The sequence below is a fragment of the Crocodylus porosus genome, unplaced genomic scaffold (assembly GCF_001723895.1).
Source record: "Crocodylus porosus isolate Cpor-Errol unplaced genomic scaffold, CroPor_comp1, whole genome shotgun sequence".
In the NCBI taxonomy this organism is placed as follows: domain Eukaryota; kingdom Metazoa; phylum Chordata; order Crocodylia; family Crocodylidae; genus Crocodylus; species Crocodylus porosus.
The window spans coordinates 25088643-25115705 of record NW_017728915.1 but is presented as its reverse complement, the minus strand read 5'-3'; the positions used below and the strand labels follow the sequence as shown (position 1 = coordinate 25115705).

The window sequence follows — 27063 nt, the reverse complement described above, 5'->3', positions numbered from 1 at the left end:
CTAAAAGCATTCCTTGGGAGAGGACACGAGCACCTTCAATTTCTAGTTCACATAAGGGGGACCTTAATCTTGCTGGGGCAGCTCAATATCAACACCCTTAAGATCAGATCCTGTGCAGAGACGATAACTGCTGTTGATTTGAGTGGAAATTTTGCCTGAGTGAGGAGAGCAGAATTGGGCCCATATTATTGAAACATAATAGAGTTATGTAAGAACTTCCCTCCAAAAACTAACTCTTAATGAACAGAACAGCATATGCTGAATATTCCTGCTCAGGTTGTAAACATAAATTGTATGTGGTTAAAACAAAAAACTGCACTGATGGTTTTAAGGGGAATTTGACCTGAAATTGAACAAAATGTATCAAACTAATAAATAAATCTTCTTTTTGAAGGGATAGCTATAATGAACTGAGCGAAAGGTAGAGGAGATGCAATCAAACCTTCTTACCTGTTTTAAGAATATGGGAGAGAAAGTGAGTGTTCCACCCTACTTGCTTATTTTTGATCTTTTACTTTACAGAAATGTTTATGGCATGAAGAACTGTATAAGAAATGTGTATACACAAATACATGACAATTATACGTTAAGTTTTTTACAATATTAAATGTATAATATACAATTCTACAGATATCTTACATAGGTGAATGCCGTGCCATCTATTCAAATATGGCAGTACCTAGCAATTTTATTTAGTGTCATACGAGTATAAAACCACAAAATAAAATAGCTTTAAAACTCTTTAAAGGAGATAGATTTGCCCAAGTGTCTGGCAACTGTTCTGCTAAGGTAGCAGGCCAATGCAAGCATGTTAAGATCCTCACAAGAGACTTGTGTTTTCAGGTGTCCGGTTTGCGAAGCTGATATTCAGATGGACCCAGGTGCACAGCACCATCCAAAAACGTGGCCTGGATACAGACTCCAGCTCGGGCCCCCAAAATCACTTGTCGCTTCTGAAAGCTCTAGTCCTCACCTCTAAGTCCTGATTTCTGCCTAATTAATCATTTGGAGTTAGAGACTGAGAACTGTCAAATATTGCTGACTGCTTCATACTCTTCCCTTGTTCTATATGGCTGTACTTATACATCTAAAAACAGTTTAGTTAAAATTCAGTGTCTACAACAGTGTTCTATAAATTAATGTGGGAGAAACTAAATTGCGATTAACACGTGAATTAGTTATTGAGGACCCAATCATGCTAAACAGCAATAAACAGGATTTAGCAGAATGCTATTTATATACTTGCACCTGCAAACATGGTGCTGTCTCCTGAGTTAAGGAAGCTGCATAAGACAGAAGATTGATGCTGTACTCGTTAAAGGAACAGTAGCCTCCAGTAGACAAAGGGCAGCTTTAAAGAGAAAAGTACATAGGCAGAGAGCAGGTACAGAATTAGTATTTTAGTTGTAGTTTCAAATTAGTAGAAAAGAATCTCCAAACAAAAGTTGGCCTGCTCCTGTCCGATTAAGGAGAAGAATAGGGTTTAGCATCACATAGCAAAAATTCCAGAGCCATGAAGAGTAGGGGGCATCCAAAACGTTTAACATCACTTCTGGCACATGGGCACTAAACAGGCTTAGTATGTGACTAAGAAATGGGGAACAGAACTTGCTCAGCAGAATGACTGCTCCTCTGATAATGCAAGACTTGGAAACTGAGTTAAAGACAGCAAAACTGACTTTAAAAGAAGGGTGTCAGGGGTCTGGGCTTATGTAGTTCAGGGTCAAGTGGCTTTACTTTAACTTGTACTACCAGATCCCTACCTTTGCAAAGTTTGGCCAGGATTAGTCTTGTCGATTGCTTTTAAAATACTGAGCACCAGATGACTATGACTTGGTCCCTTTCTGATTCTGTGGACAGAGTTATTTCAGTTGTAAATGTATAAAAATAAGCCATTTGCTAGCATGAATGAGTACAATCACAGAAGTGTAACATAACATACGGAGGTGGAAAGCATGTTTGATATGAGAGGTGTGGCATTCAGACAGGGAAGATATTCAGTGCAGTTTTTAATGTACCATCTTCCTTTTGAGGGCCTCTGCATCCTACATTACTGTGTCGCTGATGGGAGAGGCAGTCGGGAAAGCTGTCAGATTCATTTCTTCAGCTGACGTATTCAAATTGCTTTAATAGGTCTTTCTGCAGAAGTCCAATCAAGGGTCAGTATGTTGTGAAGCTTTGCTTTTGTCAACATCACAGCTGCTTGGCTGAAAGTATGTTCCCACAAAGCCTGGTACGCTGAGCATGCTCAGTGATTTCATCATGAAAAACGAACAACTGGTTTTTCAAATGCATTTCATGGCTGGCTAGGTGACAGGTAGTTTGAGAATACCACTAATTGGCAACATAAAGTCAAAATTTGTTTGCTAATACTGTTTTGCAAATCCTTAGTGTTTCACATGAGGGACTATTAAACACTTCTACGGTTACAAAGGAGGAAAGGGGAGGTTCTAGTCCAGGGGCTCTTGCTTTATTCTGATCGTTGGGGTGGGTTGTGGTCTTCTGTCTTCACGACACAGCACATATTCACTGAACTGAGAGGAATCCACCCCACCGCCACATGAAGCTGCCACGTTAAATCCCTTCTGAAATAATCTTTCAAGCACCTGCAATGTGAAAAAGAATGCAGATTAATTTTGGCCAATCTGAATGTGATAAAGGCATCCAGGAGCAGTGGATGTGAATGATGCATCTGCTCTCTCCACTTCTCATAGAATGAATATTATACAGCTATAATTCTATAACTTATTCTTAAATGACTACACTGTGATTAAAGTCTCGCTTAAAGCAAACCTCTGTAGAAAACAAAAATTAATCAAACAAATAAGCACTCTGCCGGGCAGTTTAGTACATTATATAGTAAAATACTGGACTGCAGTGATATTGATGCTATCTCTTACTGGAAAGCAACATTAGGTTTAAGTCATAATAAAAAGTGCCCATTATTCATTATTAATATGAACAGCATCAAGGAAAAAGGCTGCACCTTTGCTTCTTTGAGCCGTGCTCAGTATTCCAGTGCCACAAGTGGCCTTCCCTGTTGTTTTCCTACTGAAGTTCAGTTTTGAGGGCTAGAGAATGGTTGAGAGATCCAGTTTGTTATAAGAACCTCCCACAAATGCTCTTTTTCATATTTGCTTAGAGTGCTTTGGCAGCAGCTTTTTAGCCATCAGCCATGGCAAACATCCATATGGGATAAAGCACCAAGGCAGTGGCCTCAAGCATCTTCCAGGAACACAGGCAGTTCCAAAGCCCAGCCAAGGCAGTGGAGCATGCAAAGCAAGATCCCATTGTCCTGCAGACTCCCAGCAGGGTAGCATGCATGTGACTGAAAGTGGGTCTTGCCCCACAGCCCCATCAGGATTTGCTGAATAAAAAGGTGGAACAAGAATCCCACGCCCAGATGTGATATCTGCATCCAAATCCTCTCCCAGCTAAACCTTTCCCAGAGGCCACTACCGCCACACTGTAAAGCAACTTTTGACCAAATCCTGCCCAACCAAAGTGTCACAGAAATGATCTTCAGGGGAAATGCTAATACTAGCATGTAACTGAAAAGTCAGAGAAGCATCTTTTCTTTGTATGATTAAATGAACTGACACAATATTTATTTTACAGACAGGGAAAACGGTTCCTGCCTGTTCTACTACCTATAAATGTCACCAAGAGTGAGCAGACTGTACTATTCTTAGAGTATATAAAGGTCTCTCTCTTCACTGAGGTACCATATAAATCACTGTGTCACAAAGCCATGAAATCCTGGGTCCATTGCATTAAAACTCAAGGCTGATTATTTGTTAAAATCCAAGTCCCCCACAATATATTGACTCATTCACCAAGCAGGTAGGGACGTGCTGTTGGCTTATTTTAAAAAGTTGCTCATTTGACTAGATTTTTTGTGCCATGCGCTTAGGGAGGGGAAAACTCAAGACCGTGCCCTGATAGAATCTATGCTAAGGAAAAAATCTAATTTCTTTTCATGCCTTGTTATGAGTGACACCATTAGGTGGATTAGGTTTGTAGTTACACGTACTAAAACCCATGCCAACAAATCTGCTTCAAGGCATGAGGGGTTCACTATAGGGAGAATAAGAAATGCTATCTAGCCCCTTTGCCCTGGCCTCTTGCAGAGAACCACACAAATGGCAAGGTACATTTTTGAGGGTGCTTTCTTTTGTTCAGTTTTCTTTTTTGCCCCAGAAACTGCTCAGTTATCAGCATTTACTATAACAGGACGCAGAATTCAGTGCTTATTCCAGGATAGCACAGCCCATGTTAACATCCCCACGGTCCATTTCATGGGGATGTTCTTGTGAAGTCTCCAGTATTAGCCCGTATCATTTTAATTGCTTCCTTGGATTTTTGGCAGACAACTGGAACATTGTGCTTGCTAGCTGAGGGATGAGCAAAGGAAAGGAAGTGCTCCTGCTAGCACAGCTTTGCCAGAGCCAGGGAGGGGCTGCTCTGAATCAGCTTGCTCTAGGAGCACTGCCTGGCCTGGCCTGGGGATAAGGTGACTAGTGTTCTCCCAGAGTTACGTGTGCCAGATCTCACTGACTTTTGCCCTGGTTTTTATACAGTTTATACATGTCAGGAAGTGTCAGGATGGAAGGGAAAAACCTCCCCAGCAGATGAAAAGAGGGGAAAAAACTGAGAAGGATGGAGTGTTTAATGTAAAAGTATCATGCAAGTGGAGAAGGGAAGGATCCAGATTCAGGTAGGTGTGAGAGCAAGCAGAGGAATGTAGCACTGATTATGATTTTTACTACCATTTGCCCTCTGGTTTATAAGGGGAGTAGTTTGAGCAGGAAGGAAGTCACTGAGTTGTTCCACTGCCTAGACTTTATTTACTTATTTTAAATATCCCGGGTCTTAAAGGAGGCAAGGTGGAGCCAGGAGCCCATGCGCGCTGGCAGAGGTGTTTCCAATTAATTGGAACGACAAAGGCAGATCTGATGGGTCAAATCTCAATTTTTGATCAGATTTCAAAACCCAGCTAAAAACTTCCAACAAATCAATTTGCTTATAAAACCCTCCACTAGTACTGAGGTGCTTGGCTAAGCCCATGGGTATGGCAGGCTGCATGTTACAACATAAGGCTTTTCTTTACTGAGCCAGCTGTATAAAAACACACTAGTCAGGCAGACATTACATCCGTAGACCACTGCACACAGAACAAAGTGATTCGTTTGTGCTACCTGTGTGCTCTGAGGAGTAGACTGCAGGCTACAATCTAGCATAAACAACCAGGGGGTCATCAATCTTTTAGGCAGGAACCAAAATGGGTCACATCCTGCCACATTGCTGAGATTTTTAAATCTGTTTTTTAACCGTAACATGAATAAAGTTCTACCAAATTTTATGGGCCGAATCCCTGGGATGCTGCCTCAGTCCATGCACGTGAGCGCATGTTGCATACTTTTGTGTGCCCAATTAGGGTGTGAGCATGGAAAAGTGAAAGCTACCTTTTGAGACCCTTGCTCTCTGTTATACTTTCAAAATGTAAGATCCAAGAGGGCTGCAAATTGATGCATATCACCAAGAGGATGAGCTAGAACAAAATTGAATCAGATCTACCACTGCCTCGTGGTATTATATTAAAGCAATATTGAAGAATAGATGAATGTCAGAGTTAAGTACGGTCTCTGTCAGGAGCATGAAGTGTGTGCAGACCCAGGCTGCTATTTTGTTGGGAAGGTCTCCAAGCAGAAATGTGATACTTTAATTTAATGCATTTCATTTAGATTTTGCAGAGTGACATTAACAAATATGGTCTTAATTATGAAGACTCGGTGTTCAGCATGTGCCATTTTTCACAGCATTTTCTCTGAAGTGTGCTCAAATAATTCACAAAATCTTTTAGAAGCTAAAAAAAATCAATTGTAAGAATGGTCTTTACGTGAAGCTCCAGCCAGGAATCCTAAACTGAGAACTGCCTTTTTTTTTTCTGGCTGTAATCTGCTACCATGTTCTTTGTTTCACATGTGCAGTTTCAGAGCCCTTGATATGAAACATTTCATGAAAGAACTTGAAAAAGTTCCAAAGAGTTCATAAATATTGTAGTAAGAAATGCTGTGCTCCCATATAGACCCACCAGGAATGGGGGGTACTGGAGTGAAATAACGGTGAAAACAAGTGTCTCATTAAAGAACAAGCAAGCATCATCATTACTCATTGCTTTTCTGTGGAAATTTCTCTCTTCTTCTTGCCACAAGCCTCTTCACATCTCTCCAAGTCCTTGTGTTTACATTCATGCCATTAGAATTTCCCACCTTCGCGCTGCTCTGCCGAGTACCACCTGGAAAGGGGTAGGAGTGCCTCTGCCAGTGGAGGCCAACCTTTTTTGGCAGGTATGTCACAAGGTAAGCCTTGAACCCTCCTGGAGTGCCACTCCAATCCCCTTCCCCTGGCTGATCTGCCAAACTCCTACTGACACCACTGTGAACTGAAGACATCCAGTACCAAATGAGGGGCACTGCTGAGTCTGTCTCTAGCTAATGAGGCTCCTTAGTTGTTTCACTTTTTTCCAACATTTTTTTCAGCGCACCATTCTGTGGCATTTGGATAATGTGCACTAATGAGGAAATAACCCTGCCCCGCTCCATGCCTGTCAATCCCAAAACTGAGATGGAGATGCCTCCCAGGCCCTGAGGCAGAGTGAGCACGCTGGGAACCAGGTCGTGAGTGCTCCCCGCCTCCCCATTTCCCTGGGTGTCCTTCCTCACCACCCTGTTCCTGGGGTTGATGTGCTGAGATGAGAGCAGCTGGGCAGAGCTTACTGCTGTGCCAGTGAGACTCAGGACCCTGCCATCACACTGCAGACATACTTTGTGTGACCGGACCCAGCCTAAATCTCCACCACACAAAGAATCATCTCAAACTAGCCAAGGGCACTGAGTTCACCAGCTGAAGTAAATGGGAATATTTAGTCCTAAACCCAAATTTACCAATATATCTATATCTTTTCCAGAGAGCTTTAAAACAAAAGGCTTTGCTACTGTATAACGCATCAATGATTCACATCCTGGAAAGAAGGAAGAACTGCTCATACTGGTGTTGCTTGCAGGTTAGTAAAAAGCGTTTGCATGTTTCCTTCCATACCGCTTCCGGGGAAGTTAGTTCTCCAGAAACGTGCTATGCTGGCAGCACGGGAGACTGAGTCACAGAGCAGGCGAGGTGCTCTGCACCCCATTCCACCTCCCCTCTAAGGGCACATCCAGACGAGTGGGAGCGTGCGTTTCCCCAGAGACGAGCAGCAGTGGCACAACGTGCCTCTGCTACTTGCCCCCGCAGGATGCCTGTGCCAGGTGTGCTTGGTACCCAGCAGGTTACCCTGGGTGGGGTAGAGCAGGCTGGCGGAGTGTGGCTGCAGCTGGCCAGGCTCCGGTGTTAAACAGTCACACTGCCGCACATGTGCTACTCTGCTTTTTTTTGGCATGGGTTTTTTTGACCCCAGGATCTCCTGGGATCATCCCCCCCACGCTGCAAAGCAGCAGTGCAGGGAATGCCTGCATGGGCAGTGTGTGGTGGGCAGATGGGTCTGCAGTGCTACGTACTGTATGTCCTAAGCCGGGGGCATGCCTTGGGGGGAGACCACTATGAGGTGTGAAGAGCCCTCCTCCCTAGCCAGTTGTTCTGGACATCCTTGTCCACTAGGAAATAGGCTGAGACCACAAAAGCATTTGCCACAACCCGGTTAGCAAAATAGCTGCAGGTAGTTATAATTCTGGACTAGTCATCTACAGGCAAAAGGCCTCCTTTGTGATCACCTCTGACACCGAGCTGCCTGGGAAAAGAGACACCCAAAAGAAGAGCTCTGTGTGCGGCCTGCACTATTTAACATTGGCGTTAACAGCGTAGTCCGCACACTCCTTTCTTCTCAGTACGAGAACAGCCACAAACTTTCAGACCTTTGGCTTTCATGGGGCAAGGTGCAATGCTCTGTGCAAGACCCTCCGTGACCACTGAGGCTGCTGCCTAAGGGACAGCCACATATTTATTCCCACTGCCACCCTATCTGTCCAGTTATCTTCCTTTGTTTCATATGTTTAATTTTAAACCTAATGTCAAAACTCTGAGTATAAAATGAAATACATTTTGTTTAAAATACTCTGGGCAATTTTTATAGAACATCCTTTTGAAAAAAAAAGTGCAGAGATCAATTTTTTTAAGTCCATCCCGCAGGCACCATCATTTAATTATGAGTGAGACATAAATTATGCATTTACACATTGTTGCATTTTCTATAAAATGGCGCAGAGATTTTTTTTTTTTTTGTAGTTTTTGGAACTCTCACTCTTTCTTCCTAGGGGCACTTTGGAGGAAAAAAACTGCTGCGAGCTATACATTGATGAAAAAATTAGCATTTATCAGTATAACACCATTATGAGACCAGCATGGCACTAACGTACACAAAATCTAAATCTATTTTTCTGCTTAGACTTAGGAAAACCTGAAAGACTGTGATCTCACCAGGCAGAAAATGTCTCCTTGCAGTCTAAGCACTGAAGGTAATTGGGCAGAAGCAACTAATTTGCATATAATTGAGCAAGAAATAAAGAAACAGCAGTGAGATGAGATAGCATTGCCATTACCTGCACTGAATTCAACCGGCAGTATCCATTCAAAGGAAACCTAATGACGTGGGTCGGGTCTTGGTTCCAACCTGCATTTACAGAGTTGCACATGACATCCCCAGTCTCAGGGAAGATCTCTTCTATTAAAGCTTTCTCCCCACTCAGTGCAATCCTTTCCCCGAGATCTGGAGTCACTCTTACAACCAGGCAGTCACAAGGCTGGAAATGTTTCCTTTGTTCTTTCTCTTGTTTCCATCGCTCAAGTTCCTTAATCATTGGCTGCAGCTGGTAATACTTTGCTTCTTCATATAAAAGATTAAAGTCCTGGAAAAAAAAGAGAGACTAGAAATGCTTATGGTTCTTTTTTAAAATGAGTATCGTTCCCATTTGACCTACTTAGGCTTATAAAATTGTTAGCAACAGTGCAAAGGCAACAGGTATCTAAACAGTTTATCTTCCCTTTTTCCTTCATGATACCTATGCAAAGCACTGCACTGTAGAGCAGTTTTAAGTGTACTTGAAAAGAGGGGAACATTCCTATTGTACTGAATCATTCTCTCACATTTGCTACCCCATAAGTTCAATGCCAAAAGGCTTTTCTTTTTGATTAAGAAATCCCAAGTTAACTGGCTGCAAGTAAGCAGGGCCTGCTGATCAGGGCCGGCCCACAAATTTTGTGGCTCCCTGCAAGATATAGTTTTGGGGCCCCTCGATCCGCTGAAAAATCAAAATTGCGGTATAAACTCACTGAAATAAAGTAGTCAAGGCTGGGCTGTGTGCACGTGGGCTACGCTGTGGGGGGCGTAGGATGGGGGCAGCACATGCTAGGGATGCCTGGGTTCCTTCCCCAGAGCTGGAGCAGGAGCAGAACCAAGATTTCCTCCCGTGCTCGGCTGGAAAGGGGCTCCCTGCCCACATCGAGCCCTTTAAACATGGCACAGGCAGCAGGGGGCAAGCGGGGCACAGCCCCTTGCGGCTGCAGGTTCTGGCAAGGGGCCCCGCAGCCAAGGGCAGCCGTGTCTTAAATGGGGAAACTGATTCTGAACCGTTTGGTTAAGAGGAAAAAGCTTTTTTTCTTTATTCTGCCTTCTCAAAACAAGATGCTTGTGTTTTTGGGGATTTGCAAATCAATACAGTACCAAATGTGTGCCTACATTTTACCGCATTACATGCATCCCTGTGTAGCCATGCGGCAGTAACTCTGCTCAGGCTTTCACTTTAGCCCCTTCTTTTCTGTGGACTTTAAACTCAGCTGTGAAAACTCCCAAGAGGCCAAATCTGCAGTGCAACCAGGAAAGGCCTTGGCAGCCATTGTCTTAAAAACAGAGAAATGGAAAACCCAGGCAGTTTCAGTACAATGCAAGGTGCATGCGTGTGGCCAGGAGCTTGGTTGTGGACTCTGCTGGCTTTAACGATTTAAACAACAAAATATATTTTTGCCAGCCATTTGTCCATCATGTGATTGGTTCTTTTAGAGTAAATAAAGCAGCTCAACTAACGGACAAGGATGATTTCAGCATATGCTTACTAGCCACTTTTCAGCAAAGGTTTCCAATTTGTTCTTCCTTCTCAAACCAGACCACCAGTGTGCAGGGGTGCAAGGGGCCTGGCAGGCAGGGGAAGCAGCAGTGCTGATCTAATCCAGATGCTAAGATTCTTCCCTACACCTCATTAGAGTGGGAGATACAGGGGGATGTAGCTTGTGTCTCCTACCTCAACTACCACCTTCAGTTTTGAGAGGGGGAAAATGGAGAACTAAATGTAACAAAAATAACCATTCCAGAAATAACAGTAACTCCTGGGCCTTTGCACCTTCCATGAGAGGGCTTGTAGTCGATTATGCCTCAAAAATCCCTGTTCAAATGACTGTCATACATAATGCTATTCTGTGGGACAGAGAGTTAGCAACTTTCTCAGATTACTTTTTCAGCCAGCTCCTAGAAATGGAACCCGCAAGTCCTTTGCTCCACTAACGAGAAGATGCTCTGTCCCCAGAAGCATGGGAGGGGAATGCATACTCATGAGAGTGAAATTAAAGAGATTTACAGCAAAAGCTAGTGGCGTTAAAACAATTCTGGATACTTCTCTAGAGCCATAACCCAGGAGAAAATAGACTACATCAAAATGAATGTACCACTGATAAAGGGTGTGACTTTAAAATCAGCCTGTAGAATCCGCTGCTGCCGGACTGTATTGAAGTAAAGTATTTAGCAATGCTGGTAACAGACTGGGGTCAAATCTGGTACTGCAACCCCACTGTTGTTGCTACAGCTGGATATGCTCTTCCTGATTATAACCAAGAGATACTAGTAGGGTAATGAATAAGCACCCCGATGTATAAAGTTACACACAGGGTATCTGCACCCTTTGTTGCATTTTGAGGTTGACTCATGCACACAATGGGGAGGGAAGGGGGATGGAGAATCATAGAGAGCGAGAGGAGTAAGTGGTAAGGGGCTGGGAGAAGACATGAGGACAGCAGTGAAGGAGGAGACCTACAAATAACATGTGTTAGCAGGAACAGCACTGAGCAATATCAGATGAGATGTACTACATGGAAACTGGATTTATGTGCTGGTCCACAGGAGGGAAGACGGCTGAGTCGCACAACCGTCCTAAGGTAAGAGACCAGCCATGGCAAAGCTGTGCTTCCATGTGGTGGGGGCTTTGTTAGACACCACGGACTACAGGTCTGGAAAGTACTTTCAGAACCGCTTTCTGGACTCTCTCCCATTTAGAAACATTCTTGAAATGAAGCTCGACAGTGAATTTATTTTCAAAAGTAAACACCCTTTTGTGAGCCAGCCCTGCTTCTTGGTCCACACTTGCAGAATTCCCTGAACATGAATTTGAATACACAAGGGATCAGTCTAAATCTACAGGGATTACCAGTCTGCATTCAGAAGGCTCTTAGAAACCTTATGCCCAAGGCAGGCAGGAACAGCTCCCTCCACACATGGCCCTCTCCAGCACTCTCTGACGAAATGGTACGTCTCCCATCAACTGCATCTACCTCTAGGTGCTCAGTCTACTTCTGGGTTTATTTTTGCTCATGGTCACTATTAAAGAACATGCTGTTAATGTAGCCAATATTAGCATTCCAAGGAAGAAATCACAAGAGTATCACTGTCAGAAATAGAAAGCACTGTATAACCAAACGAGCCATTCATTTAGTCCTAATGCAATGATGCGAAGCCATTCAGTTCAATGAGAGTCTTTGCACTGACCTCACTGGGCTTTGGAGCTCACCCTCAGTATCCGGAATCACAAAGGCACAGCTGTATTGTGCCTTTTTTCATGTGTGCCCTGCCTAGAGTAATTATAGGAACAGATGGGAGGTAGTTGCCTTAAGAGCAGCAATAAGTACTCACTGATAAACTCCTTGCCTCAGGTATGCTTAGCGGCATGTGCCCAGCACTGCTATAAGGGTGGCTACATTGCACCCATTCCAGGTTTGGTCCACACAGAGCGGGTGTGCTGTGCTGCACTACCACGGTCTGGGGCCAGTGCAGGCATGGCCTCAAGAGTCCTCTGATCCAACAGTAACAAAAATAGTAACAAACTAAATCAGGATCTGGCCTTTTTGTTAGCCGCAGTCTAGATTCTACTTGCGACGTCACCACTGACTACTCACCATTGGTCCTACGCATTTTTTGCTTAATCAGAACACAAATAAGATACGATTCCAGTTTTGGTGACTGCAGTGATTAGCCAGCAACCAGTTTTCAAACTCAAAGTGGCTCCTTCCTTTCCATAACCACAGACCCTTGCTCACGTGAGGTTAGTACTATAGGCCAACTTCTGACTGCACAAACACACTCATGACAATCAAAGGTTTACTTTGTGTACAAAAGTGTGCACCCAACAGTTCAATTCTTGGGCTTGGACCAATAATGCATAATTCTTTTATTAAACCGCCCCCCCGCCCACAAAGACGGAAAGCAGGCCCTCCTGACCCCTTCGTTGCATCCCCACTCAGGCTAGAATTTAACACAGCACAGTGTTTAACTATTCGGTAGTTCAGTCTTACAGCTGGTTTCCTGCATAAATCCACCTGAAAGAAAAGGCAGTGGAAATGTTTAGGATCCCTCTCTTAGCACAAACAGCTCTTCCTACTGCACGTGCAGTGTGGAGGGAAGCTGTCCAGCCACTCCTCATGCCTGCGACTCCAGCAGTAGCAGTGAGGGGAGTGGGTGTCCTGTCCATCTGCAAGAAGATAAGGAAGATTAAAGAAAACCCTCTTGTTGCAGAGAATATAATGCTGCACCTGACTATAACCCTGGAGTCCGAAGTCCTCTTGAGTCCACAGCACAGTGGCAGCGCAAGCTTGTCCATGCTAGACAGCTAGTTCAGAGCCAGCCCAAGTTAGTCCATTCCTTACAAATGAGCAGCAGTTGGTTCCTGTAACTTAACGAGCTGTAGCCTTTCTCTGCCTCGTGAACCAAGCATCACTAATGAATGGGCATAAGTTTTTGGCAGAGGAAGGAACATCACAAAGATCAGGAACAAAGGAAACCCAAATGACTGCCTGACTCTCCACTACCTTGCACCTACTCGGAGACTGCAGCTTGTGCACTCAATTGCTGACTTCCTCAGATATGGCTGGCAGCGTGCTTGTGAGTCAGAACCACCTTAAGATGCACATTTTGTATTTTGTGTCTTTTATATTTCACTGGCAGTAGGAGAGAGGAGGAGAGGCTTCAGGGTTGGGATCTGCTCCCATTACCACATCAAAGCCAGTGGGACTGCTTGTGGAGTAAAGGTGTGCTGGCTGTGAGTAAAGAGCTGGCCGGTCATCCATGCTCAGCCACATATCACCCTGATAAGAGCATCCTTAAATATGGTTATGCCAGTGTCACAAGGCTGAGGAATGAGGAAGGCTGGCTTTGTGGCTCAGGCTGCACTTGGTTTCACCAGATGTGGATGTGACCCACAACAGGTCACTTCGTATCTCTGTGACCAACAACCTAATCCGGAAAACGGGAATACTAATATTCCCTTTCCCCCACGCTGCCCCTGTGCTGCCTGTTTAAATGTAGAGACCTTTGGGCCAGACTTGATTCTGGAATATGGATTTATAAGACCCAGCACAATAGTCTTCCCATTTTGCTTGAGGACTTGTGGGGTAAATAATGAGCCCTGAGCAGTGTAAAGACAACAAACTTTGGTTATAAAAGAAGTGGGGAAATTCCCATAGCAGAAAGGCTCTTCCTTTTAGGATAAACCCTGCCTCAGCCACCCCTTTCTGAACATGCCAGATTGGGACAGGGGACATGGAGGGTTGAGGGCTCCTCTATGCTGTGTCAATCTTTCATGTAGGGACAGGAGGCTGAGGGCTTACATTAGAGCGGTCCCTAGGGCGATGTGACTCACTGTGGCTAAACTGGTGCAGGGCTGGAGATCCGTATCCAGCTTCCTACCTGCTCTCCACCTCCCCATGCTGAGGCAAGGAGGGAATTGTAATGATAACTTTTGGATTTTAATTATACTGGTAATTAAATTAATCATTGCATTAAATTAATCACAACCATTATAGTGTCTGAAGGCTCATTATGCTGTATATAAGAGCCACAAAATAAATAAATAAAAACTGCATAAACTGTTAGGAATGTTGCTCTCAGGAGGGAGACCTGTCAGCTGCAGAATACTTTCATGTCTTGGCTTATTAGTAATTGGATCTGTAGTTAATATTCACTGTAAACACACCAGTCAGACTTGATAATAAAGAATCACTAGCCTAGGAACACATACTCCACTTTCTCTGAATTTCAGTGTTAACTCCATCTGAAAACAACACTTAAATAGCAAACACAAAAACATTGGTGTGGTACTAACATCCCAAACTTTCCAAAATAACCAGCTGAGCAGCAATTCAAGTTGAAAAGCAACTTGGCTGAACCTGCAGGCTAATAAACTACTTGATTAAATTAAGGGGTAAAAAACTAATAAATATTCAAAACGCTTGATAATGCTTTGTTTGACATAAAGAACATTTAATGCAAGTCTCGCTGGAAAACCTGTCAGGTTTTTATACCTTAAATAGTGTTTTGCATTTAGAAACACCAAACGATTCCATTTGCAGCCTTTGATTGTTGTCTTCTGTCACTTTAATCACGCTGGTAAAATTACAAGATTTCTGTGAAGTCAAATCCGTTTACAATGCAGTTTTAATACAGCTTTGCAGTGTGTTCTTCTACACGTTTTTATTTAGTTACTCCCTACCTAGCAATGCTTTACTTTGTTCCCGAGCCCTCACTACCCTGGGGTTTACTTTAACTAATGCTCTCTCAGGGAGGATCAAAATAAACCAGAACTAACCCTGCCCAAATTGGCAGTCCAAAGGGCAGACTGAACTCTGTCCTGAGCACACCCCCCAGCTCTGCCACAGTCTCACGGTGCAAATAATGCTCACAGTGAGAACTGATGTTCTCACATCCAGGCTCTTGCCAAATCCTGTTGGCTCCTGTCTCAAAGCCTCTCTAAAAATCCATCCTCCTAAGTCTCAGCCAATACTATGACCATTTCTCACAAATATTATCACCTCTTATGAAGGACTGTCGCCTCTGCTTTGCACCCACCCATTTATCCAAAACACCTACCAGTTGCAGCAAGATACTTCTCCACTTGGCTCCCTTCCCCGCTTCTCTCTTACCATCCAAAAGAACTTCTGGGTCTGCAGCTTTCTGGTGCTGTAAAATTCCTACTTGCCTCTCTTCATTTACTTCCCCCACTTGCCTTTTTGCTTTTTCCACCCTGCTTCGTCCCCTCCAGCTTTTCTCCCCTTCTCCATGCTCCTTGAATTAAGCAACCACTCCTCCGAATAGCTCCTCTAGACCACATTTCTTGTACGAAACTTTTATAGCAAATAATCACAAGAGACTAAACTTCCCTATATTGAACTGTATCTTCCGATCCCAGTTTCCACACTATATATTGTGTGTCTGCCTTGCATTTTCTGTCCAATTTAAATGATAAACTCTTTGATGTAGTGGCCATGTAAGCATATCCTCATTATATAAAAAGACCCAACCCTTAATTGTGCAAATAGGGCTAAGTGTTGGCTTTCAGGGAGGGAGATGAGTTATTCTCTCCATTCAAAATCTAGTAATGATCCTCATCTAAGAAGCTTAGTCATCTGAGGAATGATTCAGCCAAGACTTATTATCTTGCCCTGCATGAAAGTTGAAATCTCACTGGAAAGCTAAGGCAGATTCTTTTGCCAGAGACATGCAGCTCCTGAATGGGGAGGAAGTATCATTTAACTGTAGAGTCAGATCTCTAGCTGACACTTGTCACCTACATTTGGGATGCTGTTGTCTTCTCTTTCTAATACATGTGTATAGAGGTAGCATTAATTCTGTAAATCCAAACACAGCGCTACAAGGAACAAATGTAACATCATGAGAAAAATGAATCATGCTAATCAAAAATTCAAAATTAGCAAAATAAGATGCAGTTAACATATTTACTCCACAGAATCCCCTCAATAAATTCCAGCCCCCTGAGACCATTTTGCCTTTCACGAATTGAGTTAGGGATCATTCCTTGAAATCCAAATGTCCTCGCTAGATGCATCTAATAGAAATCCTCATGGGTTTATTTAACGTTGCTATTTTAATACCAATAAGAAACAGATTTTTGCAACTTTAATTCCTGTAACTATCAAATGTAAAACATTTCTTTAAGATGCTGAACATTAAGCTATGGTAAGTGCTAGCTGCTGGTGCCGCTTCTTAATTGTTGTTATACCCTGATAAATAAGCTAAAAATGTGAGAAAATAAAATTAGTTTAGAAAAACTGATTTAGCCGTGAGCTTCATCGTTTAACTTTTTATGGTATCCATGACAACCACTGGTCCATTTATTAAATGATAGCATCCCCAGTGTAATACACAAGTGCAAAAAATTCTAACAATAAACAGCAACGTTTAGTTAAGTGTGTTTGGGTCAAGCACACAAACCGACCCGCACCAAAATAAATGACTGAATAGGAAAAAATGGATTGTGCACTATGGCCTCCCTTACCTTAAAGTCATCTGGGAGTAGCAATTTAGATGTCCTTAGGAAGCTTAATATATATCTGAAAATTTCACCATCTCGATCAATGAAATAATGTTGTTTTAAACTGTCCAAGACAATAGGCTCTGTGCCGTTAAACAGACGACTTATTCTGAAAAAAAGAAAAGAAAAAAAATGAGCAAAAGAAAGAGACAAGATTTCCATCACACCCTCAAGACTTAAAAACAGTCCATCTAATTCAGTTATATTCGTTCAAGGTGCATAATGTTAGATTAATGCATTACCTTAATTCTATGACGCATGCAAACAGGTGCACGACGATCAATGTTACATATACACAAACAGAGACATGTATACAAGCGTATGCAACTCTCACACATCTGTACAGACACATATTTGTAGTCAGGCCCTATCCTGCAGTTGCTCCTCAGGCAAAACTCTCATTGACCAGAATAAGGGCTGCAAATGAGGCCCATGATCCTGACTGCAGAAATGTCTAAGACGCTTTTGCCCTGCAGTGGACTACGCTTGGCTGATCTGGATATGGGTTGCTGACTATGCAAAAAAAATCCCTGTTTACCATGTATAGCTCATCTAGAATTGAACTGCTGTTCTGGGATGAGGTGCTAGCCAATAGGTTTTTCCCCAGGTTGGCTGTCATTAGTGAAAAATCATTTATGTTTTAGAGAAGTAATTTAAATTAGCTAATTTTAGCCAGACAGATCTCAGTCCATCTAAGCTTTTGATGTTGAATGGTTTAGATCAGGGTGTCAAACACGGCTCCATGGAGCCCCGCAATCCAGCTCCTGCGTCTGATCAGACCCATGCAGGGCACAGCCTGGATCCGGCCCACCGACCCTCTTCTGCTTCCCCCTCCCCCTTCCTTTTCCCCTTCTCCATTGCATGCAGGCCAGATGAGGGGCGTGGGGCTGGTCCCCAGGCTGGATCAGGCCCATGGACGCTCTCCTCTTCTTCCCTTGGCATAGCTGATCCGGTGGCTGCTCCAGCTGGTCTGAGACCCGCACTAGTGAGGTGCAAACCCTGGAGCAACCAGATAGCACCACACGTGGTGCCCACTGAGAACTGCCACATACTGCACCTGCTCCATCCAGTCCAGGACCCATGGTGCACACAGTGCTCACAGGCATCACATGCAGCACAAGTCCTGGTCAGGCTGGACCAGGTGCTTCATGCAGTGCAGTCCTGGAGCATCAAGGCAGGGACCACAATGATGCATTCTAGCTAAGGCAGCCACTGCATGCAGCACAGCTATCACTCCAGCTGGACTATGCTGCATGCAGTGCCCAAACTAGCCACTCTTAAGATTCACGGTGCATGCAGCGCAGGTCCCGGACTGGTGGGAGCAGCTGCCAGTTCAGGTATGCTGGGGAAAGGGGATTGAGAAAGGGTCCATGGGTCCGACCCATGGACTGCCCCCATGCCACCTATCTGACCCATGGGGCCAAATGTATTTGACACCTCTATTTTAGACAATTGAGTTTTGCAGAGCTATGAGTGGCTCATCCAAGTTTCTGTAGCTATTACATTTGAAATTGCAGTGCTGTGGCCAATGTATTGGCTACTGAAAGACAGATAAAGAGAAGTTATTTATTGGCAAAGAAAAAGGATTTAGATCTGACACCAAATATCCAATTGGCTAGGTATAAAGGTGACCAAAATGTTAGAAAAATTTCCTTTTTCATGAGAACATAGTCTTGGTCTCTTTAAAGTTCTGAACAACGTACTCCACGGGAAGAGACCTGGGCATTTGCTTGGCTGGCATTCCCTCTTCTTCACACTTCTATTTTTTCCTTCCTTGAGAAGTAACACATTTGTGTATTCTTGCAAAATTATAAAAGAAATAGACAGAAAAGACCTACTGAGTCCATCTCCCTGACAAGGCAGCACTGTTCCCTACTGCAGGGTTGCTACAATGTTGTGTGGTTTTAAATGTCCCAGCTATTGGGAGTCCTGTTATTTACCTATAACACTATTTTACAACCCTTTGGATTTCACTGTCAGAAAGTTTCCCCATAGATTTAATTTAGCTATGTCTCCTGTACTTCTAGCTATACCAAGAAGCAATATTCTCCCTTCTTGGCACTTACGCTCTTAAAGTAATTGCATCAACTCTACCCTTAGCTAACCATAGTTCCCAAGTTACACTGTGCACAAACATATTTCCTCCTTCTTTAGCCAATCTATAATATAGAATCATAGAAAATTAGGGTTGGAAGGGAGCTCAGGAGGTGATCTAGCCCAGTATTTCTTAACCCGTGGGTCATGACCTAAAAGTGGATCGCAAGAATATATGAAAGGGTTGCAAAAACAAATGAAAAATGTGGGAAATTGACTTTTCCCTTGCAGTCTGGCAGAGTTTCAGCCTGCAAGGAGCTGCATGGGGCCCTCCATGCCACACAACCACCCCCTGGCTCCCAGCCCCTACCCCACACAGTAGGGAGCTGGGCATGGGAGGCAGTGGGTTGGCAGGGAAGGGCACTGGCTCAGGACAGGCCACTGATGATTACAGATGGGTCCTGGTACAAAAAAGATTGAGAACCAGTGCTCTAGTCCAATCTCCTGCTCAAAGCAGACCCATCCCAACTAGATCATTCCAGTCAAGGCCTTAAAAACCTCCAAGGATGGAGATTCCACAACTTCTCTGGGTGCCCGTTCCAGTGCTCACCGCCCTCCCAGTGAGACAGTCTTTCCTAATATCCAACCTAAAGTCCTCTGACCGCAACATGAGCCCATTGCTCCCTGGTCTGTCATCTGCCACCGCTGAGAACAGTCCAGCTCCATCCTCTTTGGATCCACGCTTCAGGCAGCAGAAGGCTGCTATTAAATCCCCTCAGTCTTTTCTTTTCCAGACTAAATAAGCCCAGTTTCCTCAGCCTCTCCTCATAAGTCATGTGCCCCAGGCCCCTCACCATTTTCACTGCCCTATTCTGGACCCTCCAATTTGTCCACATCCTTTCTGTAGTGGGGGGCACTAAACTGGACACAGGCCTCCAGATGGGGCCTCACCAGCGCTGAATAGAATCGCTTCATTCGATCTGCTGGCCACGTTCCTACTAACACAGCCCAGTATGAGTTAGCCTTCTGGGCAACAAGGGCACACTGTTGACTCATATCTAGCTTATCATCCCCTGTAACCGCCAGGTCCTTTTCTGAAGAGTTGCTGTTTAGCCAGTTGGTCCCAAGCCTGTAGCGGTGAATAGATATATGCAAAGATCTTTTTTCTAACCTTTATGCATAAATTAAACCCTTCAGCCCACTTTATCTTTTTCACTGCTCTTGGAACTTCCTAATTCATCAATAGCTCTGATAACAATTTGCCCTGAACTGACTGTGACAATCCGGCTGCTACTGCCCATGATGGATACCTTTGTGTCTGCCGCCCAAATCTGCACTGGTTTGAAAGGCTGCATTGTACTTGCAGCTGATGTGTAATTTGTTCTCCGCTATCACTCCTAAATCAGAAGTTCCTCACTCTTTCTAATTTAGTATCATCTTCAAATGTAATTAATGTCTCATTTATTTCTATATTAACTATGGAATTATTAAGTAAGACTGGATCTAACACAATTCCCTGCTGTGCTATGTCTGCTACAAACTCTGCAACCCCAGCTTGGATCCATACTTTGCTATTTACCATTGTCTGTTGTTTATTATCATTAAGGCCAACATCAATACTTGTGCAAAGTCTGTATCCTAGGTGGTTGGAAGTAATTAGGAAAATATATTAAATGCTTTCCTAAACCCCAACTATGTCTACCACTTTGCCTTCAATCTTTATCTTTGCAACTCCACCAAGAAAAGCAATTTGCTTTTCCTTGCCATGTTTATTCTATGCAATGCAGTAGTCCAGAAACCTCCAGAAGTTGAATTCATTTTTTATTTAATCTTTATGCCATTGTTTTCCCTTGTAATAACTGTTTTACTAGGAACAATCAGGGCCATTTATCTCAGATGCTATAGACTAAATAGATGCTGTGTAAGTGTTAGATTTTAGGTCAGGAACTAAAGGGTTAATTGCAGAAGGCACCCTCACAAGCTACACCGAAGCCTGGGTTTTTCCCGGTTAAACTGGAAACGATCAGAAGTTCAGGGATACACCAGCTGATGTTCGAGGCTGCACTTGTTTTGAATTAAATTTGCCTGGTGACAGAGCAGTTCTGCGAGCTCCTACAGGTAGGCTGCAGCTTTGATCTTCTACCCATTGGGAGCCTTTCTTCTGTGTTTAAAAAGGTGCATGAAGGAAATCCAGTGGCTACTCTCCAGGTTTCTGGTACAAGGAAAGGCGAATGTTTGTCAACAGAGGAGGGAGGCAGGGAGGCCGGGATAAAGGATTTCTAGTTAGGTTGTGCTTAATGTAGTGCAGGATTGTTATTGTATTGAAAACAAAAGGCGAGTTTTCAGGCCTCTGTGGATTGCCTGCAGCATTATTTCTTCACTTCTAAATTTGTGGCTGGGGAAGCTCACAAAGCATTGAAAGATTTAACGGCCACCCCAAAACCAGAGTGGAGCAATGTTGTGAGGATTCGGCTGGCGTTTCAGGGGGCTGTTAGCTTCCAGGAAAAAAACTTCCAAGCACCTCCTGCATCCAGAAGCAGTTTTCCCTTGTAACCAGCTTTGCACAGACAAACTCCACCTGTGGGGAGTCGGTCAGAGGAAGACATGCTTCCCAGCACCAGGTGATTTCAAAGAAAATGACAAGAACATTTGGCTTCAGGTAGAAGCCCTACACAACAAGTTTGCTTGTGACGTGTTTCTACGAGGAGCATTAGAAAATTGCATGCGTTAGCAGCGCGCGCAAACTGACATTTGATTTGTTCACGGGCTGCAACGAAACAAAGAGGTATGCTGTTCAGTAAAGGAACAGGGTAACGAATAAATACATAGCAATTTAGGGAAACGATAGCACACACATCGCCTGTCTGTAAACCGCAAGAATTATGTGTATCCTTTACAAGACTAGACTGAGGCCAGATCTGCAGACATGTATATGACTGTGCAGCAACAGAGGGTCATGTGTCTTGAAGCACTGCGCTGGGATAGCTGGGCGCCGAGTACCCTGGGGCCTTTCATGATTTGGGTTGGCGGTGTCCAGGCATGTCCCAGAGCAGACATTCTCAGGGAGGCAAGGGGGGGAAGGGAAATGGAAGAGATGGCAGGACAGCATGGTTTACACTGCAAGGGACCTCCAGACCATTCAGTCTACAAGTGATTATTTTTATAAGCAACTCAACAGGGGAATTCAACAGCACTAGAGAATCTGTGGTGAGATGAAATGAGCCTTAGCAGACACCACTTGCCTGCCAGAGCTTGTGGGGGGAGGGTGGGGGAGAGGAGTCCCGTTTTCACTGATTTCTGGAAGACACTGAAGAGTTCAAGAAAGTGAAGACCGGTCAGAAGACTCTGACCCAGGCTCAGAGACTTGGGACGTTCTCAGCAGTTCATATTCCCCGGTCTCAGACTTCTACATATCTTCCACTGTCGATATAATGAACGTTTTTTGGCAAGGATTTAAGTTTCAGACATTAGATCAAATCCACACTGAACGAAGTCGAAAAGTACCCACAGGCTTTAAGATGCTGAGCCTACTATCCCCTAGCATCACTATTCTCACCCGTTATTTTTTAGATGCATCAGGGGAGCAGGACAGAGATCCAGGATTGACCTAAAACACCGGCCCCTTCTGCCTGGTTCTGCAGATTCTCCTCCCGGCTCCGTCTTCACTCCCTCCAGTGCCCTGACTGGCTGCGCTGCATCCCTTTCGCTCAGCAGCAGCACGCAGCAGATGCTAAGCACATGCTGAGCTGTGACATGCTCCATAGGGTCCACTTTTTTGCCGTCCCCCTTTACTCCTGCTGCTCTCAAGCCTGCCGTAGCAGATTGGTGCCCCCAGAATGGCTGTGGTCCCAATTCCAGTCAAGTGGGCCTACGGGTCAATTTAACCCCTGATCCAACATTTTTCCCCCCCTACTTTCCTTTGCTTTCTGAATGTAACCTGTCAGTTTTATTTCTGTTTTTGTGCTGCTGTTGGTTTTGCTAAAGACTTTCTCAGCTATATTTAGCCAAAATGCCAAAGGGTGAGTTTCCAGCTGTATACTGATTTTACTATGATATTAAGGATCCCTTTGTTTAGACTGAAAATGAACAATGCAGGCAGCCGACTCACAACAATGGACAACAATGCCAGGATATGCTTTTCTGGGTTCCTTGGAGAGGGAAAGAAATAGTTTATTGTGTTTAGGTATCTACAGACACCCCCATTTCTGTCCAGACACTCCAGAAACCCCAGCCACCAGCTCTTCACCTGGAGAACTGGACAAGCCTCTCCATGATGCTCATCAGAATAATTTCTTAGTCTCCAGAGAGGCATTCTGAGCAATGGCAGAACTACTGACCCCCAAGATTTCACAACTCAAACCCCCAAATCACCAGGTTTTAATAAATTTGCAGGGATTATGGGGTCAAAATGTTTACCTTCTGCCTCTTTTTGTGGTGGGGAGGGAGAGTCACAATTTTCTTTGAGATTTTTCTCTGCGACTGCGAGGGACAGACGAACATGGCTCTTCTCTGAATACGAGGGCTGAGATTCTCACCTAATAATCTCTCTTCAACAGGCTTGAAGTAAAACAATGAATACCAGAAGACTTCAGACAACATTAAGAGAGCAAGACTTGACGGGAAGAAATAAAAGTGGGGCCACTAATCCCTCAAATGTCACTTACCACGTTCCTGCCCCCCCACCTGCCCTATCCACCATGCCAGGGTTCCCCACAGATCAGGTCCACTTTTCTACTAACAAGCATGTGGTGTGATGGCAGCAAAACTCTTCATCACAGTGTTGCACTAAAACTATTAATTTAAGTAATTACTTGATTAATAATTAACGGGTCAGTGATATTTTTGTCATTTATAATTTATTCGTTTACATTTATTAAAAATTGATTCTGTAGACATTGTTTCTGCCCAATGTCAAATTAGTTGGGAATGTACATTTTCAAAAGCAGGCATAAAACAGTTGGCTTGCGTTTGGTGCGAAGGGATCCTAGTTGGTCCAAGCCTCCATGTATGCTGGCCCTTTACTGCTCTGAAGAAAAACAGGAGCTCACGAGTAGAGCAGCTGGGAGTTCAGGATCAAAACCCAGCTGTATGGCTAGTACAGGGGACTCCAATGTGTCCACAACCTTTCTGTAGTGGGGGTGGGGGGAGCAAACCTGAATGCAATACTCCAGTTGTGGCCTCACCAGTGCCAAATGGAGGGGAATAATCACTTCCCTCAACCTGCTGGCAGTGCTCCTACCGATGCAGCCCAGTATGCCGTTTGCCTTCTTTGCAACAAGGGCACACTGGTGACTCATATTCAGCTTATTGTCCACTGTAACCCCAGGTCCTTTTCTGCAGAGCTGCTGCTTAGCCAGCCACCCCCAGCCTGTACTGGTGCATGGGGCTGTTCTGTCCTAAGTGCAGGACTTTGCACTTCTCTTTATTGAATGCTTAGGGGACTTGCTAATGGGCACAGAGAACTATTCCATCCCTTGCTTATACAGTTAAGGAGCACCTCTTTCTACCACTCGTCCATTTATAGCTATGAATCCCCATAAAACCAGCATGAGAAATGATTGGCTGCCAAATGCCTCTTCCACACGAGTGTGTCATGACCGACACGCAAGTGCCAGGACTGGAACTAAGGCATCCTGTCTCCTAGCTCCATGCTCAAGCCACAGCACCCTGCTCTAGCTCTAGTACTGCTGTCTGCCAATTGATACTTCCAGCAGTTTATTTTCACATTTCCACTCTTTCCATTATTAAACTAGTGGCACAGATTCACTCCAGAGTCTCTACAAAAGTCCTCAGAGGACCAAGCGGCAATGATGAAAAACAGCTACAACCTCCTCTTTATAGGGTGGGCTTCAGGGTCTAAGACTGCCTGAAAAGCAGGCCAGGAAGAAGCCTCCCACTGAATCAGTCCCCCTATGCTGGGACATAATGGAAATTCTGAGGGAACGAGATGAAAACTGCCTGCCTCTGTCCAGAGCACATGCCGGGGGTCAGCTGAAGCCTGAAGCTGTAAGCTTACCTTTCCATTCTAGCTTCTCTGGAATCTGGCTTATATTTTAAAACTTCATCTATGATTAGTACAAAGCTCAAGACACAGAAGTACACTGTATGGGAGTTCTGTGTACTCACACATTGTCATCCATCCAACGGGGACTTTTATCTTCATCTTGACAGCCAGACAAGCAGCCAAGAGTGTGAGGGAGAAGGAGCACCTTGCACCATTATCCCTTCTAGCACTCCAGGGCAAAACGTGCAGCCATTTGTGCCGTGCCCAGAAAGGGTCTGCCACGGTATATAAAACGACTGCTTACTTTCAGAGGTTAAAAACTTACCCACATAAAATTGCTTAAGGAAAAAACCTGGCACAAGGGCATCAGAGCAAGAGAGAATTTGGTTTGAAATATTTTTTCTAAAAAAATAAAAGTCCATTGCTCACTTTTATAGTGTAAGAGAAAGGGGAGATTAGGGAATTGCAAAGTTGGGGGTTTAGAGGCTTGTTTTACATACTGTTAACACCAAGGTTTCATTGACACTGAAGGCAGATTTTCAAAGGTAAAGCTTAAGCTGCCCCATTGATTTAAAATCCAGTAAGATGCCTCTCCACATCCTTAAGACCTAAATACCACAGCCTGGCCTTTATCCCCCAAACAAGAACACAAACAGACAATAAGGAGTGAACCGGCTCTGCTCTTGTGCAAAAACTTGTGAAAGGTGAGTAGTTGCTCCGTAGACTTAAGACATTTTTGGCTCACCATCCTACCAGGAAAGAGGGGTACATGGGCCCACAGGCAGCTAGAGTGCAGAGGCTATGCCCTTCCAACCATGCTCATGTCCCAAAGTATGCAGACATTTTCTCCCCTCTCCCAGGCCTCTTATGGCAGCACAGCTCACTCAGGAGACCTGCTGCCACAGAAAGACTGCCCACAGCTCTTCTTGAGGCCTCTGCCCTGGGGATTTGATGTCAAAATGATCAGCACTAGCTCTTACTCGAATTTCCAAATGTCATCCTGCAAATCTGCTGAAAAACAATGCTTTTTAGTGAGTCACTCTGCAATGACCTCTCTAACCAAGGTGGCCACAGGGATGGGGCTTCTAGTCCCCACATACCTCCCCATAAATCCCAACCCCATGGGAGAAAATGAATTAACCTTGACAGAGCTGCAATGCAGATTCTCCACCACATTATACAATCGAAAGAAGAGATTTAGAGTAGAGGTGCACTGATACATCAGTCCCATATCGGATCGGCACCAATACATGGGAAATTGAGAGTATTGGCAATCGGCCTTTTTTGCCTGTGACCAATAAATGCCCTGTGCATGTGCACAGCCACAGCATGGGCATGGCCAGGAGTGCAGCCCAGTGGCTTGGAAAGTAGCACTGACTGGTAAGTCTGTTGTGGGGGAAGGGGCACGGGGTGGCAGATCAAGGCCCCGGCGTGAGGGAGGGAGTGGGGCAGGCTCTGCTCAGCCCGAGTGGGGCAAAGTGCAGGACAGAGCCGTGAGTGGCTTTTCCAGGGAGTGCGGAGAAGGGGGCAGCTCCCACCGCTGTGAGCATCCCCTAACGGAGGCATGGGGGGCATGTGCCCCTGGATCTGCATGCAGGGCAGGGCAGCTGCCACTGTGAGCTGGGGTTGAGATGGTGTGGGGCTCTTCCCAGCAGGGGAGCTGGGTTGGGCAGCACCTGGGACAGGTGGTGCTGGGAGCAGGACTATGTGGGGTGGGGCTATGGCAAATTTTGGGGTGGCTGCAGCACTCCTTGCAGCCCCCCTCACAGTGCTGCTGCTGCCCGCCCCAAGCACAGCCCAGTCCAGCACCTGTTGGGAAGACCCTGGTGCTGCCTCAGCCCCAGCTAGCATTGGCAGCCCACCCTGCCCCGCACGCAGATCCAGGGGCACATGCCCCTTATGCCCTCCTGGGGTGCCTGCAGCAGCAGAAGCCACCACCCCCTCCCTGCACCTTCCCAACAAGCCACTTGCTGCTCCGCCCCATGCCCCACCCCACCCTGGCTGAGCAGTGCGTGCCTTAGCCTCGCTCCCTCCTTCACCACTGGGGCCTTGATCTGCCCTTTCCATGCCCCATTCCTCCCCCCACAATGGACCTACCAGCCCAATGCTGCTCTCCAAGCTGCCCAGCTGCATATCAGAATTGGATTGGTATTGACCAATATGGCTCCTTAAAAAATCAGCCATTGGTATCAGCCCAAAAAATCTCTATGAGTGCACCCTTAATTTAGAGGCTTTCTTGTGACCAGAGAGAGAGGAAAATACCATAGACCCACTGCTACCTTTCTGTATGTCATTTAGCCAGTTTCCTAGTGTCTCTCCCCAGATATGACCCTGGCAGGGTGTGGGGCCCAGGACAAGTCAGCCTGTGCAGGGTCCAGACATGAAGGG

General features: G+C 44.9%; 1 protein-coding gene across 6 annotated transcripts in view; it reads right to left on the bottom strand.

Moving 5' to 3' along the window:
- Window positions 1-500: 500 nt before the first annotated feature.
- The window catches only part of KCTD15 (potassium channel tetramerization domain containing 15), a 52179-nt gene continuing 25616 nt past the window's right edge, over window positions 501-27063 (bottom strand). For 5 of the 6 annotated variants that reach the window (XM_019535860.1, XM_019535858.1, XM_019535859.1 and 2 more), the window contains exons 3-6: window positions 16602-16746; window positions 14611-14712; window positions 8595-8900; window positions 501-2606 (exon numbers count right to left, since the gene is read on the bottom strand). In XM_019535860.1, coding sequence (XP_019391405.1) covers window positions 2451-2606; window positions 8595-8900; window positions 14611-14712; window positions 16602-16746 — 709 coding nt within the window. In that variant the 3' untranslated portion in view covers window positions 501-2450. The remainder of the gene's footprint in view (window positions 2607-8594; window positions 8901-14610; window positions 14713-16601; window positions 16747-27063) is intronic. The other variant, XM_019535861.1, reaches the window with a different exon arrangement.